General features: G+C 29.2%; 1 protein-coding gene across 3 annotated transcripts in view; it reads left to right on the top strand.

Moving 5' to 3' along the window:
* Window positions 1–551: 551 nt before the first annotated feature.
* LOC129963743 (juvenile hormone acid O-methyltransferase-like) overlaps window positions 552–16,856 on the top strand; it is a 43,215-nt gene continuing 26,910 nt past the window's right edge. The window contains exon 1 of one of the 3 annotated variants that reach the window (XM_056078276.1): window positions 552–638. Coding sequence is in view for 1 of the 3 variants with exons in the window: in XM_056078275.1 (XP_055934250.1) it covers window positions 3,435–3,484 (50 nt within the window). In the remaining 2 variants the exon portion in view is untranslated. Of the gene's footprint in view, window positions 643–3,420; window positions 3,485–16,856 lie in introns of those variants that run through there. The other 2 variants (XM_056078277.1, XM_056078275.1) reach the window with 2 other exon arrangements.

Here is a 16,856-nt window from a genome sequence, read left to right as displayed (position 1 = left end):
AATTCATTAAAGTATATCTATTTATTTATGAATTAATGAATTTTTTATTCAAAATATCTGTGAATATTTGTTTATTTGAAACATTGGATGATTAAAAAGTGTATCTATTGAGAAAAAAATTAAAAATCTTGCATTTATTATAAAAACTTTCTGTTATTGTTTTTGTTCAATATATAGGCTATCTATTATTTTAATTTCTAATATATGTATAAAAAAACAACACTCAAACATGTGCAAGCAGCAATAGAAATCAGAATATGCGTTTTTAACGTTTTAAAATAGTCTCCTTTATTTATTCCTTAAACTTATCATTGTTTATTTTACCTCTAGTAGCAGATTTTATTATTAAAATACCCCGAACATCTTGTTCCATTTCAATTCATTCGACCCCATTTTAAAACGGTTTGAGATACTACGTAATACTAAATACGTAATACTACGTAAATTCATACTTTAATGATTAGTTTCAATACTACGTAAATTGGCAACGCACGTAATCATGTAACTATTTCACGAATGGCAACAGTGACACCATTATAAAGCACTTTCCTTAGACATCTCTCTTTCATTCACAAGGTGATCCTGATCCTGCAGGTTTTAGAACTCAGCTGAAAAATAATTGCACTCAAAAAATAAAAGTAGGTAGGATTTTTTCAAAATTTCTATTCACTTCATATATTTTGATTTTTATATTTTTGTTTCGCTTTTTCTAGTATTTGTTTCTTTATTAAATTAGTCATTTTCCGATTATTAATTAATGTTTTGAGAAAGCCCTTTTTTAACTAATAAATAAGAACTGAACAAGAAACATAAACTTTAGGCGATTTTCTCTACGTATAGAAATACAAAATATCCTCTGCATAACACTTGTTATATTTTAAATTGAAATTTGTATTTATTACATTTAAAATTCATCACATTCAGTTTAGATATTAATGTTTAAGCTTTCTCGATTTTTATTTTATGATAAAATAATGAATCTGTAGTGTCTGCATGAAGGTTCCATTCAATCAAGAGCAATATTTTTTCTTAGTATTAAGTCATTAAAGTGTTCGATCCCGATAATATTATTATATATTATAAAGAAAATTTATCACTAATAATGCTACTGTTAATTCTATTCAACATTAGAAAATAAATATAAAAGCAACTAAAACGTAACAAATATAGCAAAATAAATTGCTTTAGGATTATTCCTGGATTGTTTTAAATTTAACTTTTGGAATCCTGATATCTTAAAAAAAAGACCTATGAAAACATTAATTCATTATTATAGGTAGAAAAAAAAGCGTAGCAATAAGAGTTCAAAAAAAAAATCCCAACACTTTTACTTATTTCTTTTTAGTTTTAAAGTGCAAATAGAAGATTGCTTATAAGAGCTATTTTGACATAATCTGTGGTAGCACGAGGCTACCCAAATGAATAAATCTATTCATTCAGAAAATGCATTTCTTCGCTGTAGCATAATAATCCTAATTATTATTTATAATTTTTAACGGCTTTGTTTCGATCCTTAATTTTATTTGTTCGATCATTAATTGCATTAGTGTGCTTTCGAGTCATTTTTCATCGGCCAATCGCCTGTGGAAAAAAAAAGCATTATTTTTTTTAATGTGAAGTTTTAATTCTTTTTCATAAATTTTTTGAATGTCTTAACGAACTTACCTTAAGAACGAATCTTCAAACCGTTAATCTTAATCCGCCCTCTCACGCATTCATACAAGAGGCGAGTTAGGTTTTTTTCACAAGTCCGAGGTGTGTGAAATCAGCTGTTTTCTTTTTTTTAAACTTGCTTTAAAGATTAATTCATCAATTTTTTCCTTTTAATAGACGTTTTTTTTCTTGTTTTATTCTTTATTCGTTATAATTGCTTTCCTATTTCGATCTTATGAAGAAGCGAACTATTTCAGTACTTTCTAAATTTTGTTCGAAAAATATCAAATTTTGAACAATGTTTCAGGAATTTTTTAATAAAATTTTTTTTGAGTATTGATTACATATGCTTGTTTATTTTGATTACAGTGATTTTATTTTTTAAAAAGTATATATAATGTACCATTCTTTTTACATCATCAGTAAAAAAGTTAATCCTTCAATCTGATCACTTATTGCATTAAAAAATCTTCTTTAGTAAGCACAATTGTGTTTAGTTACTTCTAAACCTAAAAATAATTTTGATTAGAGTTGTTATTAAATTATTACTGCTAAAAATTTAGTGAACCAATTTTTTAGGTGTCAATCTTAAATGTTAGAATCTTGAAAAAAGCGTAAGAAATGTATTCATCTCTGCTGTTTAGATTGGTTGTACAATAAACGAAACGAAACCAGTTTTATAATCTTTTTGCAGACACCACAAATATACAGCTACATTATAATAATTCTGAAATGCTTCAGTTATATGAAGTTTTGTAATTTTCTAAGAAGTAATGAAACTATAAATGTATTTCTTTAATGAAATATCAAAATATGAATTTAATTTTATTTTTCGTTATTTCTAAATCACTAAATTTTGATAACCGAAAAAGTGAATCGTGTATAATATTTTAGTATAGAAATTAACTATGTACTCTGTTTAAAAGCTTTCAATCTTCAATGTGTGCCACACAATGCACATATACATCTATCATTCCTGCAGGGAGTTTTAATATTATGATTATGTACAGAGGAAAATTTCTTTCATGCATGGCACAGTTCCAATCCTCTGTAATAAGTATTAATAATATTTTACCCCACATTGTCAAATACTTCCGAGTATAATGAGTGTTAATTTTTTTTAAAGAATTTCCATTATTTACTAAACGTGCTTTGAATTGTTTTACATAAATGATGAGAATAGAAAACAGTGTAATTACTCTATCCAAAGGTTTCTCTTATACTCTCTAATAAAAGAACTTTTATATTATTAACTGTATAGTTTGGGGACTAATAGTAACGAAGGTGCCCATTAGAATGCGAATATTGGTGGTTAATCGATGGAATGCGATTAAACACAAATGTCAGAAAACGGGGTGTGTATTTTGGAAGCTGATTGGCAGAAAACAAAATCTGACATAGATCTAGAACTGTAACCACAAAATCATATAAATTGTATACATTAAAATAATTTCATTTTCGAGTTACTGAGCTTTCAGGCTTGTCGAAGACCTTAATGAATTTGTTTCAAATTCAATACATATCTATCCAATTTTAACAAATACGGATATCAAATTTTATACACCACCCTCTCCTCGTGATGTAATTATCATTCAAAGCTTTATAGTTCGGTCAGGCTTGATCGCAGAAGATTGAAACGATTATATTGTTAGATATAGATTAGATTTGATGTTCTGTATTTATTTTTTAAAAATATGTTTAGTTTCAACAAAACATTCTTCGTCTTTATTGAAGTTTTATCTCTTCCATAAATTCTTCCAAATTATTCAAATTGAAATCTCATGGCAGGTGACAGAAAATTGAAGATATGTAGCACAATGAACAAAATAGAGTGAGCCTTTTGTAATATTGAGTTATGTGATTATCGAAATGTGAAATTAAAAATATTTTGTTGAAGAAGCTAGTAAGAGACCGAGTTCATAAATATTTAATTGAAAATTTTAGAGAGTATTACTATTAGCGAACCAGCTGGTTTCCAGAGATAATTAGTTTTTAATAAATGGTAGATCATAATAAAATCTCATTAGAATAAAAAAAATCCCTTATTAAAAAAATTCCCCAAACTGAAAATTAAAAAAGAACGAATAAAGAAAGAATTGGTGAATAAGAAGAAATAAAGTTCAAAATTGAATCTAAACTCGTTAATTGAATCTAAATCCTTTTTTTTTCCCTTCAGTGAAAATTAAAAACATAAATTTTAACTTACTTCTTTTTGGGGTGTCATATTTTTTTCTTAAATGTTCCCTAATTTCAAATACGGCAATCAATTATCTATTTAAAACTAGCCGCTGAATTCGTATCTTCAATTGCACTATTTGTTATACATATATAAGGAAAAAAGAACACATATATTTCAAAGTGTAAAATTTTTATATTCAACACATAAAAGATTTAAATCTCGACCCTCGAACATTGAGTTTCTAGGTTCATAGAGGTGTTTTTAAAAGATTAAATTTTAACTTAAATATTAATAATGTCTAGAAAAGCAGCCTAAAAGCCGTTTGATATCAGATGCTTAATGGTTCTTTTTTCTTCATATATCTATTCATTGCGATCTCCCTTTAGGAAAAAACGCTGTCATCCCCTACTGTCAGGAAATCAAAGTTAGTATACGTCAACAAATTTGTGATCAAAGATTGTGCAGACTAAAAAAAGGTTTTCTGGAGAATAATTGTTAAAGACTTTATTGACTGGTGATTAAAATCAGTTCTGGTTCAAGTTTCTTCAATGAGTTAAACATTCCATTCAGTACGAGAAAATATGGTCAATGTAAATTTTTGATTACTGGGGAGAAAATAAGGATTTTCATAAATTCCAAATTTATTCAGTATAGAGTACTAACCATCCAAGTCATTAGGCTTGTTGTTATTATAAATACTCTTTTATATATATATATATATATATAGCCTTGGTGTAAGAAATAAAAGGAAGGAACGTCCCTAGTTTAATGATTTCTCACTATACTTCCGTAAGTGTAAAATGTGAGGAAGGTTGGGGAATTTCTAATCTAGAATCATTCCCCAAAACCCTATTTCATTCACCATAAGAATGGAGATGTTCCGAATATGAATATTCGGATTGAGGTGAAGATTTCTTTTCCGGTAGAAGTGCTTCGACTCTTCTCGGAAAGATAGCGGGTCCGTTATTATCGCGCACAGCTGCCAATTTGTTCAATAATTTGGAACATTAAAATATATGTTATTTAAATATAGGCACTTAAAAGAAAGTGGTTTATTAAATTTAAAGTACAATTAAATGAGGTGAGTGGCATTGAAATGATTTGTAGATGTAAGTATTGGAATGATGAGGAGGGAGAAGTTGCAAAAGCAATTCTTGAAATGTCGTAAGTAGTAAGAAAATCTTCCAACTACGGATGTTAAGTTTCCATGCTATATCAGTTTTTAAAAAAATCAGTTTCCAGAGTAGAATGCTATTACAAATTTAAACTTTTCTGTTTATCATCGTAGATTTAATTTAAATGTTGTTACATTTTTTTTTTTTAATCTGTACTCTGATAAAGATAAATTATTTGTTAATTACTTGACTTTGCATTTTGTATATGAAATATTGTAAGTATACGGTTCATAAAATAAGCAGCTTACTAAATTAGAAGTATATTAATATTTTGCTAACTGATCATTTGTATCTGTGAAAATTTGTAGGAGATATTAGCTGAATTCACATTTCATTTTCTTCTAGTTGCACTATTTATTAAACCATAATCCAAATCTACTGTTATAAAATAAAATGGAATTAAGAAAAATGTTTTTTACTTTAATATATGTAGTACATGTTCTGCAGAAACTTTAATTTTATTGAAGATCGTTCTTATATGTACAATAAATCATAAAAAATAGGGTTGAATGAAGTTCTGGTAATACACTCTTCAGCAATATACATCTACACCTTTATTGAAATGTTTACTGATTAGCTATGCGGTTTTTCCATATTTTAAACAATGCAATTATTTCTAATTTCAGAAGAATTCATGGCCGTTTTAAACCTTCCAGGGGCTCTGAGATAATGCAAATCTCAAAGCCCCTTTTTCTCTCCAAATTTTTTTTTATTGATTTTAATTTAATTTTTATTCGGCAATTTTAAGTAGTAAATTTTGAAAAATTAAGTCTCAAGTCCCTTTCTAAAAAGTCCATTTCAATATTGCACAAATGAAAAAAGTGCACAGTCGAAACGTAAAATTAATTTTAAGCAAAATATCGAAAACAAAAGACAACTTTTTATAATACTCTAAACAATATTGTAAAAGAAGGGAATATATTTTTTTAAACTGTAAAGCTCCTAATTTTTTAGAATTATAAAATAGCATAACGAATAATTAGCAAATGGTGATTAGGAATATTACTAGAATAAAATTCCAAAATTAATTTAATCAATACTTGATTATGACTTGAATAAATTTGACTGCACGGCCTTCTGCCATTAAATGAAAGTATAAAACTAAATAACTTTCTACAACTACTAAAAATTATCAAGAGCTGAGAACATTTTTCTTTGTTGCTTTTTTTAACTAATCCCTCTTTGTGAAGATTGGCATTTAATCAGACTCGTCATATTTAAATACTTCTTCGTCCAACTAGAATATTATGTTAACTTACCTGCATATGCATTTTGCGATTAATATTTATCATAAGTATTCTTTATAAGCTTCTTATTCATTCTGCTTTCAAAATTTACATCATCAATGGAAAAATAAGAGAATACAGCGTTTCAAAATTATCTAAATTTGTAACAATGTCACAAAAGATAAAAGAAATCACACTGAGAATATTTTAAAATAATATTCAATACATTGCGATATTATGAAAATAAAATACATAGTAAATGCGGGATAAGTTTAAAAAATAGTAAAAAATGCTTTCTTACGCATTACTATTCCATTTTCAGTTGTACTGTTCCATTAAAATATCCCGAATTTTATTTTTAATTCATAAAATAAAATAAGGACTGTTTTAGGAATTTAAATAACAAACTACCTGATAACATACGCACACACATACACACACAAAGGAGGGGGAAGGGGAGGGAATGGAAAAAATTGACTTTTAACACGGAAGCATATACTTTAAATTTCACATATATCTCCAAATTTTTCGTTTTAAATTATTCAAAAATTAAAGTGTGGAATATTCAGACTTTAATCTAAAAGTTTTAATTAATAGAATAAGATTTTCTTCCAAGAATAAAAGTAAATGTATATATATACGACTATCAGTCTATTTAAAATATCGACCATTGCACGTAGAGATACTAAATTTAACACACGTATATTTGGGAGAAAGAAATATGCAATTCAGTGCATTTAAAAATATTAAACAAAAAATAATGTTATCTCTAACATAAATTATCTTAAAATTTTTAAAAATTCATTAATTTTATTGGTTTATTAGTCTTTGCGTATTTTTATTCTATAAAAAGAATACAGATCTTAGATAGCATGTATGTTTTATAATCAAGACTTTCCGTTTATATTTATGTATGAAAAGATAAAATTTTCATATAAACTAGAACACTTGATTTTTAAATATAAGATAATATGTATTTTTATAACTATATCAGGTTTGTTAAGTTATTTATTTCATGTGTGTATGAGGTATTTATTTGATTATCAGATTTATCAAAAGCTTTGGACAGATTTAATTTCAAATAGTAGGAAATTTATCAGCTGTTCAATTCTCTTATTGACTTGTGTGATATTAATTAGCTGAAATGCACATTTAAATAATCCACTTATATTAAAACAATTGGAATCGTTTGTGATGGTAATAGTGTTCAGGTGTAATTTTTTAGAATGGAATTTCTATTTCAGGTTTTCTTTTAAAGTTTATTGATTTTTATTTGAGAGCTATATTTAGCACACTTTGACTGTGAATGAATAATACAGAGAATTGATATGATTTGAAAGTAAAAACTTTTTTTTACCGTAAATTTTTTGAAAGTTAATACGGAAAAAAGTCAATATTTCTCTTAATTTTTGATTCATTAAAATTCTAATTAAAAGTTCAAAAAATCACTTTCCTACCCTCCGAAGTATATATTTGCCAAATTTGATGGGCAGACGACCTGGGGTGTACAGAGCCAGTATATACACATAGAGACAAAAGTTTTTTCCTTGTGTTTAAGTATCAAAATTTAGTTAAAATTCCAATACATTTTCTCACCAAATACTCTTGCCAACAGATAACATATGTTTTAGCAAACCTAGACTAATCACTCCCTACCCCCTTTTTTTCACAGAGCTACGCGTGATTTATTGGCCTTTTATGGCCCGTAAGCAAATGTTCATACGCATTTGTCCCATTACCCTCCATCTCCAGCTGGTCATTTACGAACTGAGTCAAGGGAGGATGGAAAGGGAAGCGCCAGAATGGGGTTGAAACTGGTTTTGAATGCTATCAGGCAAGACTTCCAATGGGAGAGAGAGCAAACCTCCCCTCTGCCCCTTTCATGTTCGTATGGTTTCCTAAGAAACACCAGCGCCTCAAACCCAACTCGGCTGAGAGTGTGATGGACGAAACCAATTTTTTTCCACACGTTGGTAAGGAAGTGAGTGAGAAAGCCATGTTGGGGTTTTACGTCACATCTGTGTCTAATTCGTTCGTATTCGCGAGATTCTAAGACACGCCATTTGTTATTCTTTGCAGGTTTTATTGATGCGAGTGTGCTATCATTATGACTGAAAAAATATTATTTGCGAAAGATGCGAAATAATATTTACGATGAAAAAGATTTTAAATGCTCATATCAGACAATTTCATCCTGAACTGGAAACTCAAATCAAGGCTAATCAACTTTGTGGGAGTGGGAGAGTACATTTCGCACAGTTGCATTATTACATGAGCATTTAGAGAATAGACATTCTTTAGCTCTTCAGTTTGTAAATAAGACTTTTTATTCAGAAGAAGAATTTTTCTACTGAAAATTACAAATTGAGAAGGAGATTCAATCATTCTTCGTCATCCGGAATTCTTCAGTAAAGAAAGACGTTGGCAAAAAAAAAAAAAAAAAAAAAAAAACCTGTCTTATTGCATTTGCAATCGCAGTGGATCATTTAAACCAAAAGGTGAAAAAATTCGCAACCTGAAAGCCTCTGGATCTATAAAAGCAGGTTCCACTTGCCTAGCACTTATGAATGTTACAACAGTTACTGTTGATGGTATAGCAGAAATAAATATTCGATATCAGTCGGTGCATGTTGGGCATGATTTGGATGTTGAAAAATTACCTCCATCTGAAAACGAAAGGTTAGATCTTGCTGCAGATTTACAGCGGAATCCCTTTGGCCAAGATATTGGATGAAACAAGGGAGGACTTCTCGGCAACAAGCAGATTTAAAAACAAGAAAAGATCTGCATAACATAGCTGGGACAATCGAATTGGAAATGGCACTGTCCATCATGAAGATTATGCTACATCTGTTGATATCCTAATAAAAAAAAAATTAAAAAAAAGAGCCTTTTCATCCTGTGCTGCTGTATAAAGCAATTGGTGAAATCCTGCCAGATTACCCTTCAATTCTTCAAGAAGAATTTTTGTTGGGTCTAATGAATGATGCACAAGAAAACTTTTTGAATTATATGGTAGTTCATGTGTAATGATTGATTCCACTCATGGAACAAACCGATATGGATTTGAATTAACAACTCTGGTGGTCAGTGTTGAAAATCATGAAGACTTGCCAGTTGCCACTTTGTTTTCTTCAAGAACAGGAAGCCTTTCTCCTGCTTTTTTTGAAAGTATCAAGAAACGTATCTCAAACTTAAAAACTGCGATCCTAATGGCAGATGATACAAATGCATTTGTTAATGGTTGGGAAATGACTTTCTCTAATAAGCCTATTCATCTCCTTTGTGTTTGGCATGTTAACCAAAATATAAATAAGATTATAAGTGTTAAAGTTAAGAATTCTGACAATAAATCCATTATTAAATCTGAATTAAAAGATATACTTACCAAAATAGATGAGACAACTATTCATGTATTAGTTGAAAAATTTGTTGAGAAGTTTGAAGAATATTTCAAAAAAACATTCTACAAAAGAGCCCAAAAATGGGCATATTGTTATCGAAAAGGCTTGGGTGTGAACACTAACATGAAGCTTGAAAAGTGGCACCGACAATAAAATACGAAGAAAGTAGAGATACAATCATGAAAAGGTTGGATAAATCTATGTCCATCATAATGAACGCCATTGCAAAAAAGTTGTTATCGCGAATTATATCAACAGAACGGGGTAAATTAACACATAAGATGGCTCTTATTAGGAAGAGACATGATATAAGCACTAAAATGTCAAATGAAGGAGGTTACAGCTTCATCCAGCTGAATGAAATATCGTATGTTATTACCAAAGAAGTTGGACCATCACTTTTTCCGTATGACATTGAAAAAAACCAGCATTGCATGTTGCTGTAATGTAAAATGTGATCAATGCAATGTGCGCATACATTCTATGTCTTGCACCTGCATTGATTACTGTTTGCAATTTGTTATATGTAAGTACATCCGTTACATTTGTCTAAATGCAAAAAAAAAAAAAAAAAGTATTGAATTTGAAAAACAGGAAATAATCAGGAAGATCATTTAGTAATTGATATTAACAATTGCAAAGAAGAGCAGGCTTTTGAGAAAGAAGCAATACTTTCTTCACTACAAAACCAAGATGAGGATACAAATATGAAAAAGTCATACTACTTAAAGAATTAAAAGAATTGGAATCGACTATAAAAGATTGGAAAAGTTTAAATTCTCTGCCTGCAGCTCATGAAAAAACCAAGTCTATAAAAGCAATGTTTCAGATTGCATCAGCTGGTTCTTAAGAACGAAAAGTATTGCCAGAAATTTCAAAATTGCCACCAAACAAGCTCATTTCCAAACAAAGAAAATTCAAAACAATAAAAAAAAGGATCTAAGAAAAATAGCCAGTAACAAATTTAATTTCTTTAATATGATCTGTTTCATGAGTGGATTCTGCATAAACTCCCATGTAATTTTCCTCCGTTTTTCTTGGGTATCATTGTTATGTGTCATAAAAATTTGATCACCGATTTAAATGTAGTTTAATGAATTTTTGTCTAAAGATTTTGCTGTAAAATTAGAGTGGCGGACATTTTACATTTTTTGGAAAATGGGAATTTCCCTTATATAAATTAATTATAAATAGTTATTATATTTGATATTTTTGTTAATGTATGAAAACAATTTTCTACAGAGCAGCTGTTTATTTAATTTGCATATTTACATAACTTTTACAATTATATTGATGTCAATAATGGTTAATATTTTATGATGAGCAAATGATCATATTATCAAGTAAATATGTGGTGCTTTTATGTATTGAATATTTTGAATTGCTTATTTAATTGGATATGTAATAAATTCAATCTATTTAATTATCTTCAGTAATTAATTTTGAAAATCTAATTCCAACCAATATGTTCTTTACATTTGATATTTTTAAAAAAACTCTAAGAAATGAAATTTGTTTGTTGAAATATTTGCTTTAAAAAAAAAAGCACCAATTGTTTTGTATGGTTATATTTATTTTTCTTCTATAAAAATTTTCAAAAACCAGTTGATATATTTTCCTTTATCAAAGTGGTTATATGAAAATTAAGCTAATATCTGAATAATGTAAATAAAAATAATTTTATACCCAATTAGTATAATTGTGAATAAATAAACTTATTCAGAATCTAACATGTAGTAAATTTCAAGCTTGGTGAAGAATTATATAAAATGTATACCACTTCTCTTCATATTCTTTTTCTTATGCTTTTTCCCTTTTCAAATTTGACCATTTGGTCAGGGCAGAAATTAATTTTGTTGTTTATTCTTTGTAAATTATACTATTTTTTCAATGAACTATGTATGCATTGTGACATTAAATAAATATTCGTAGAAATAAATTCTTACCACTCAGAAATAACATATTATAAAATACAAATTAAAAAGAGATAAACTAATAAAAAGTAAAATAAATTAATAAAAGAATTGTCTGTCTATTATTAAATTATTAGGTTGTGGTATAAATGAGTCTATTCACTACAATTATGTTAATTAGGTTAGATAGATTTGGGAGTTATATATTACAAAAATTACATAAAAGTAAAAAACTATGTGAATTTAATAAAAACTAATAACAGTTTTTAAAGTAAATAACAATATATTACATAATTTGAAAGTTTCCTTTAATGTTTTATATGCATGCAAGTGTTCATATTTGAAAAATCTTTTATCATCGTTTTTTGATTTGAAATGAGCACTAAAAAATTTATCTTATCCATTAATCAAATGCAAAGAAAAAGTTTCTTTTTCATAGAAAAGGAGAAATAATGATCGAAGCAGAAAATTTGTCAGTTTCAGAAAAGAAAAATATGTGTAACTGAAAGTTTGTAACTCATAAACACACACACAAACGAATGACTTTAGATTACAGTGAAACAATGTATAAAATGGAGAACCTATAAATTCTTCACGGTATAATACCGTGAACATCAACATTTCATTAGACTGTTTAAATAATATCATAAAAGGAACTAGGTAATGAAAATTTATAATAAGGAAATTAATATATTAATCGCAATAATTCTGGAAGAACAAGATGTATGATCATTATAAACCAGAAAACATTTGGTGGGGTTTTGTACATTATTAGAACTTGTATAAAGGTTTGAACTTATGTACGCGGTTGGTAATGATAAAAAAAAAAAAAAAAAACAGTAAATGTGCAGGGTGTCTCAGAAACCTTGACTGGGGCTTTTTATTGCTGAAATATTGATCGTAGACATATACCGTAAATTACAAAGTTGCGTAAAATAGGCGCAAATTGCTATGAAATCAATTAAAGTTTTGAGGGGATTAAATTTCAAAAAATACAAAATTAAATTTTTTATACGGACCCAATACAAAAAAATTTCCAGTGAGTAAAATATGCTGCATCCTCTAATAAGGTTATGTACGAAATTTCAGCATTTTATCACAAAAAGTCTCAAAGATATGAAACTACATAAAACCACTTTTCGATGCTTAGATATGAGTTAGCAAAGAGAAAAAAAATCATGTCGGATGTTCGTGTTTTAGGGATCGTACACAAATTAACAAAGAAAGTAATGATTAAATAAATAAATAATAATTTTACTATTTATTGGTTCAAAAGGATTAAAAATGTGTAGAAATAATAACTTAAAGGAAAGATTACATAAAAGAAAGATTACATAAGATTTTTTACAAGTTCACTGACTGTGCTATTTTTAAGTTATATTCTGTAATTCATGACATAAAATTTTAAAATATTTTTCAGGAAACATAGATTTTAAAATTTGTATTTAAAACTAAAGATGTGAAGCATATTTAATTTTCTTGCGATGCATTCCTGCGTCGCGTAAATATTTGCACTGAAGCTGTAAACATTTGCATTTTAATTTGTGATTGATCCTTCTCCAACTTTGTTTTAACATATCTTTGAGAATTTTCATGATAAAATTCTGAAATTTTGTACATGACCTTATTACAGGATGGGGCACATTTTACTCATTAGGAATTTTTTTGTACGGGGTCCGTATAAAAATTTAAATTTTGTATTTTTTAAAATTTAATCCCTTGAAAACTTTAATCGATTTTATAACATTTTGCAACTTTTTTTACGCCACTTTGTAATTTACAGTATATGTCAACGATCAATATTTAAGGAATAAAAGTAGCGGTCAAGGTTTTTGAGACACCCTGTATAACATCTCGTTTTCTGTAAGTGCAATAAGAAAAATTTGATATTAAATCCCTAATTGAATATATATAAAAAAAAATTGGTTTTCAAAGTAATTTTAAGGTAATTATGTGATCCCAAACTGGCGAAAATTAATTTATTTTTGTCTTAGTTACTGAAGAAATTCTAGAATTTTAAATTCTAAACAAAAGATATCAGCTATTTTTTTTTTCTTCACATTTCCTGTGTTTGTATTTGCGCATACGATGGCTCTCAAAATTTAATATGCATTAATGTTGTCGTTGTTTTGAGTTCATAGAAATCATAATATATTGAAGATGTGTTGGGGAATGAGAAACTGAAAATAATGAAATAAGTCTGTTCTTGTGATAATCACAGTTTTTTTAGGTTATTAAGCTAAGTATACATGTTATAAAATTTGTTAAAAAAATCAAAGATTTTGCTGCATTTGCTCTTGACATAGAGCTTACAAAATTTGGGTTAATTCAAGGACAGTTTTTAAGGACTGTTCATTGTGGGCTTTGTTTTCCCTTCAAAACTTCCCAAATTATATTTCTTGTACCAATTTTGTTCAATCTTTATACAATAAATATAATGTTGTTGTTTTTGATATGTTATATAAGAAGTTCGATTTAAAACTTTTCATCACAAAATAGGAAATATATATATATATATATATATATATATATATATATATATATATATATATATATATATATATATATATATATATATATATAATAATTCTTTATATATATATATATAATTCTTAAATACCTGAATAAAATGTAATGTTTGCCCAAGTTATTTTGTCTATTGAAAAACAATAACAAAAAAAGCAATACTGATTTATATACCAATTTGAAAGAAATTCTAAGTGTGATGTTCAAAAATTTTAAATTTATTTTGTTTTAATAAGTGTTTTAAATGACCCGAATGAAAACACTTCATAAGATTATTCTGAAAAAAAAGTAAAATATCACTGGAGCCTTTGAAGCAGAGATATTCTTACTTATAAAACTCTTGAATTAGCAAGGCAAGATTACTAATAGTTTATTTAGAAATCTTGCCTTGCTTTAAGACTTACGAAGTGCACTTTGATTATTTGTGAAGCTTTGTTTTTTTAATTAGTTATCAACACAAACCTCAAATATTAAAACATAGTAAAGTGTGCATATTTATACACAGCACACATCATTTTGCTAAATTATCTTTCTAGCAATATTTTTAAACTGGGGCATTATATATTACATTTTTCGGAAATTAATCCAAGTATTTCATTTTATTCATAATTCCACCAATAAAATATAAAATTCATCAGATAATTTAAAGCTTTATGGACAATTTCCTAATCACAAAAATTCTAACTTAATAAAAAAATGTCTGTGTATAAGTTTCTAAAATTTCAGTGAGGAAGCAGGAGCAAAAATAATTTAAGTGTTGTTCAAATGTTCGAAGTTCATTGTACTAACTAGCATCTAGACAACACGGCTTATCTCCGATATAGCTTTCGAAGTGATAAAATCCCAACGTGCTTTCTTCTCGCGGATGTGACGTAAAATACCAACATGGCTTTCTCATTCACTCCCTTACCAATCTGTGAAAAAAATGGTGTCGTCCATCCCACTCTCAGCCGAATTGGGTTTGAGACTCTGGTCTAAGAAACCAGGTGCGACGCCGGATTTCCTGGTAGTTGCAATTCTCTAACTGGTCGGCTGACCACTGCTTTGAGCGACCTAGTTTCAAACCTTTTATCTCATCTTGGGTTTTGCGAAGTTCCCTTTTCGTCTGATGGTCACGAGAACATATCCTTTGCAAATAATTCCACAATTTAATTTTGGTTTGGATTTCGAAACGAAACTTCTCGGAAGGTTTATTAAATTTTGGTTTAGAGGCTTCTGCGAGAGCGTCCTTTTTTCCCTAAACAACCAACTGCATTCCCTGCATCATCATTGCTATTAATTTTGAGTGGGTGAAGGGGTTTTAAATTTAGAATATACCGAAATTTCTCTCAGTTGGTGGAGAGTTGTACTGGTGGATTAATTGGAAAAGATTCAGTATTAAAAGTCAAAACTACTGAAGGTGATCAGAATTTAAACAATTTAGAACTCTAACTTGAGAATTAATTTAAAACTCTAACTTGAGAATTAAAAGGAATTCGCTTTAATACAGCGATATCTAGCACAGTATCAAATTCCCTAACTTGATTAATATGAGTTGGAGAGTGAGGTGCCAAAACACTGACACCGAACTGTCCTGCTAAAAATTTAAACAGCTGGTTACCGCGTCAGGTGGCTCTATTATTGTTCCATGTGATATGAGCTGCATTCATATCGCCCTTAATGATGACGTGTGGGCCTAAATTTAAAAGTTTTTTGAAATCCTCCAGAGGAAATCTATGTGCACCCCTTATTCTCACATAGGGCGACAATATTCTGATGGGGAGAAGATTTCCTAATTTAACCTCAAAAATTGTCGCGTTTATCCCCTCTAAAACGGGGATGGGGATGATGTGATGTTCAATTATTGATTTCACATAACCTTCACGTGTCTCCAAAAATGCAACCATCATCATTCCTCACACCGGAGCTCTCATTTTTGTAAGTCCGGCAACTCGTGATTAGGGGGGTGTACTCTGGGGGGAGTAGGGTCTCTTAGACCAAAAACACGTAACGATTTTTTAACATAATATATTTTTATCAACATATCTGTAATTTTTCGAAGGTTGATGCTTCCTGGGAATATCCCATATCGATCTGGTTTCCAGCCGGGTCTTCAGAAGGTTTTTAGTGGTGGTGTGCCTTCCACAAGTTTTAGGGAAGCGTGGGTAGTGGCATTAGATCCCCACATGATCGCCTGCGCAATCCGTACATTTTAATTTATCCTCAAAGGCTAAAGGACAGTCCTTAGCACTATGAGGTACACACTTGACATATTTCACAAGAAGCTTACATATTTCAGAGCTGTGGCAGAAACCCTAACATTCGGAGGCTGTATTAGAATATTTCTTATTATTTACTCTATTGCAATTATCAGTTAAAGTTTTAACTGATAATTTAAATAGCTGGCCAGGTAATTTAAATAGTGGGGTGCTTAACCTAACTAGGACATTATTCAGAACTCCGCTTACCTGTGCCAGCTCCTTCTTAATTCGTGCATATTCAGTAGAGTTCTTCTGGTGGCCAAAAAGTGCTTGTACCCAGCTGGCCACCGTGTTCTTTAAAGTTATTGCTAGGGTTATTTCCATAGTGTTGGCATCTATAAACGCATCGGTAATTTCTACCGGTCGGTAAGGCTGGTCGCTGCCGCTGAGGGGTGATTGGTGACCTGGTGGCTCGTCTTGTTTATTATTTTAGAGGGTGAATGGTTGGGTAGTTGGCGTTTCAACAACCATCTCATCTTCTGTGGAAGAGCAACCCAACATGCCTTTTCCACTTAGGTCCTGAAATGGACCGGTCCGGGC

Source organism: Argiope bruennichi, chromosome 3 (assembly GCF_947563725.1).
Source record: "Argiope bruennichi chromosome 3, qqArgBrue1.1, whole genome shotgun sequence".
Classification (NCBI taxonomy): Eukaryota; Metazoa; Arthropoda; class Arachnida; order Araneae; family Araneidae; genus Argiope; species Argiope bruennichi.
This window is presented reverse-complemented; position numbering and strand designations above follow the sequence as displayed.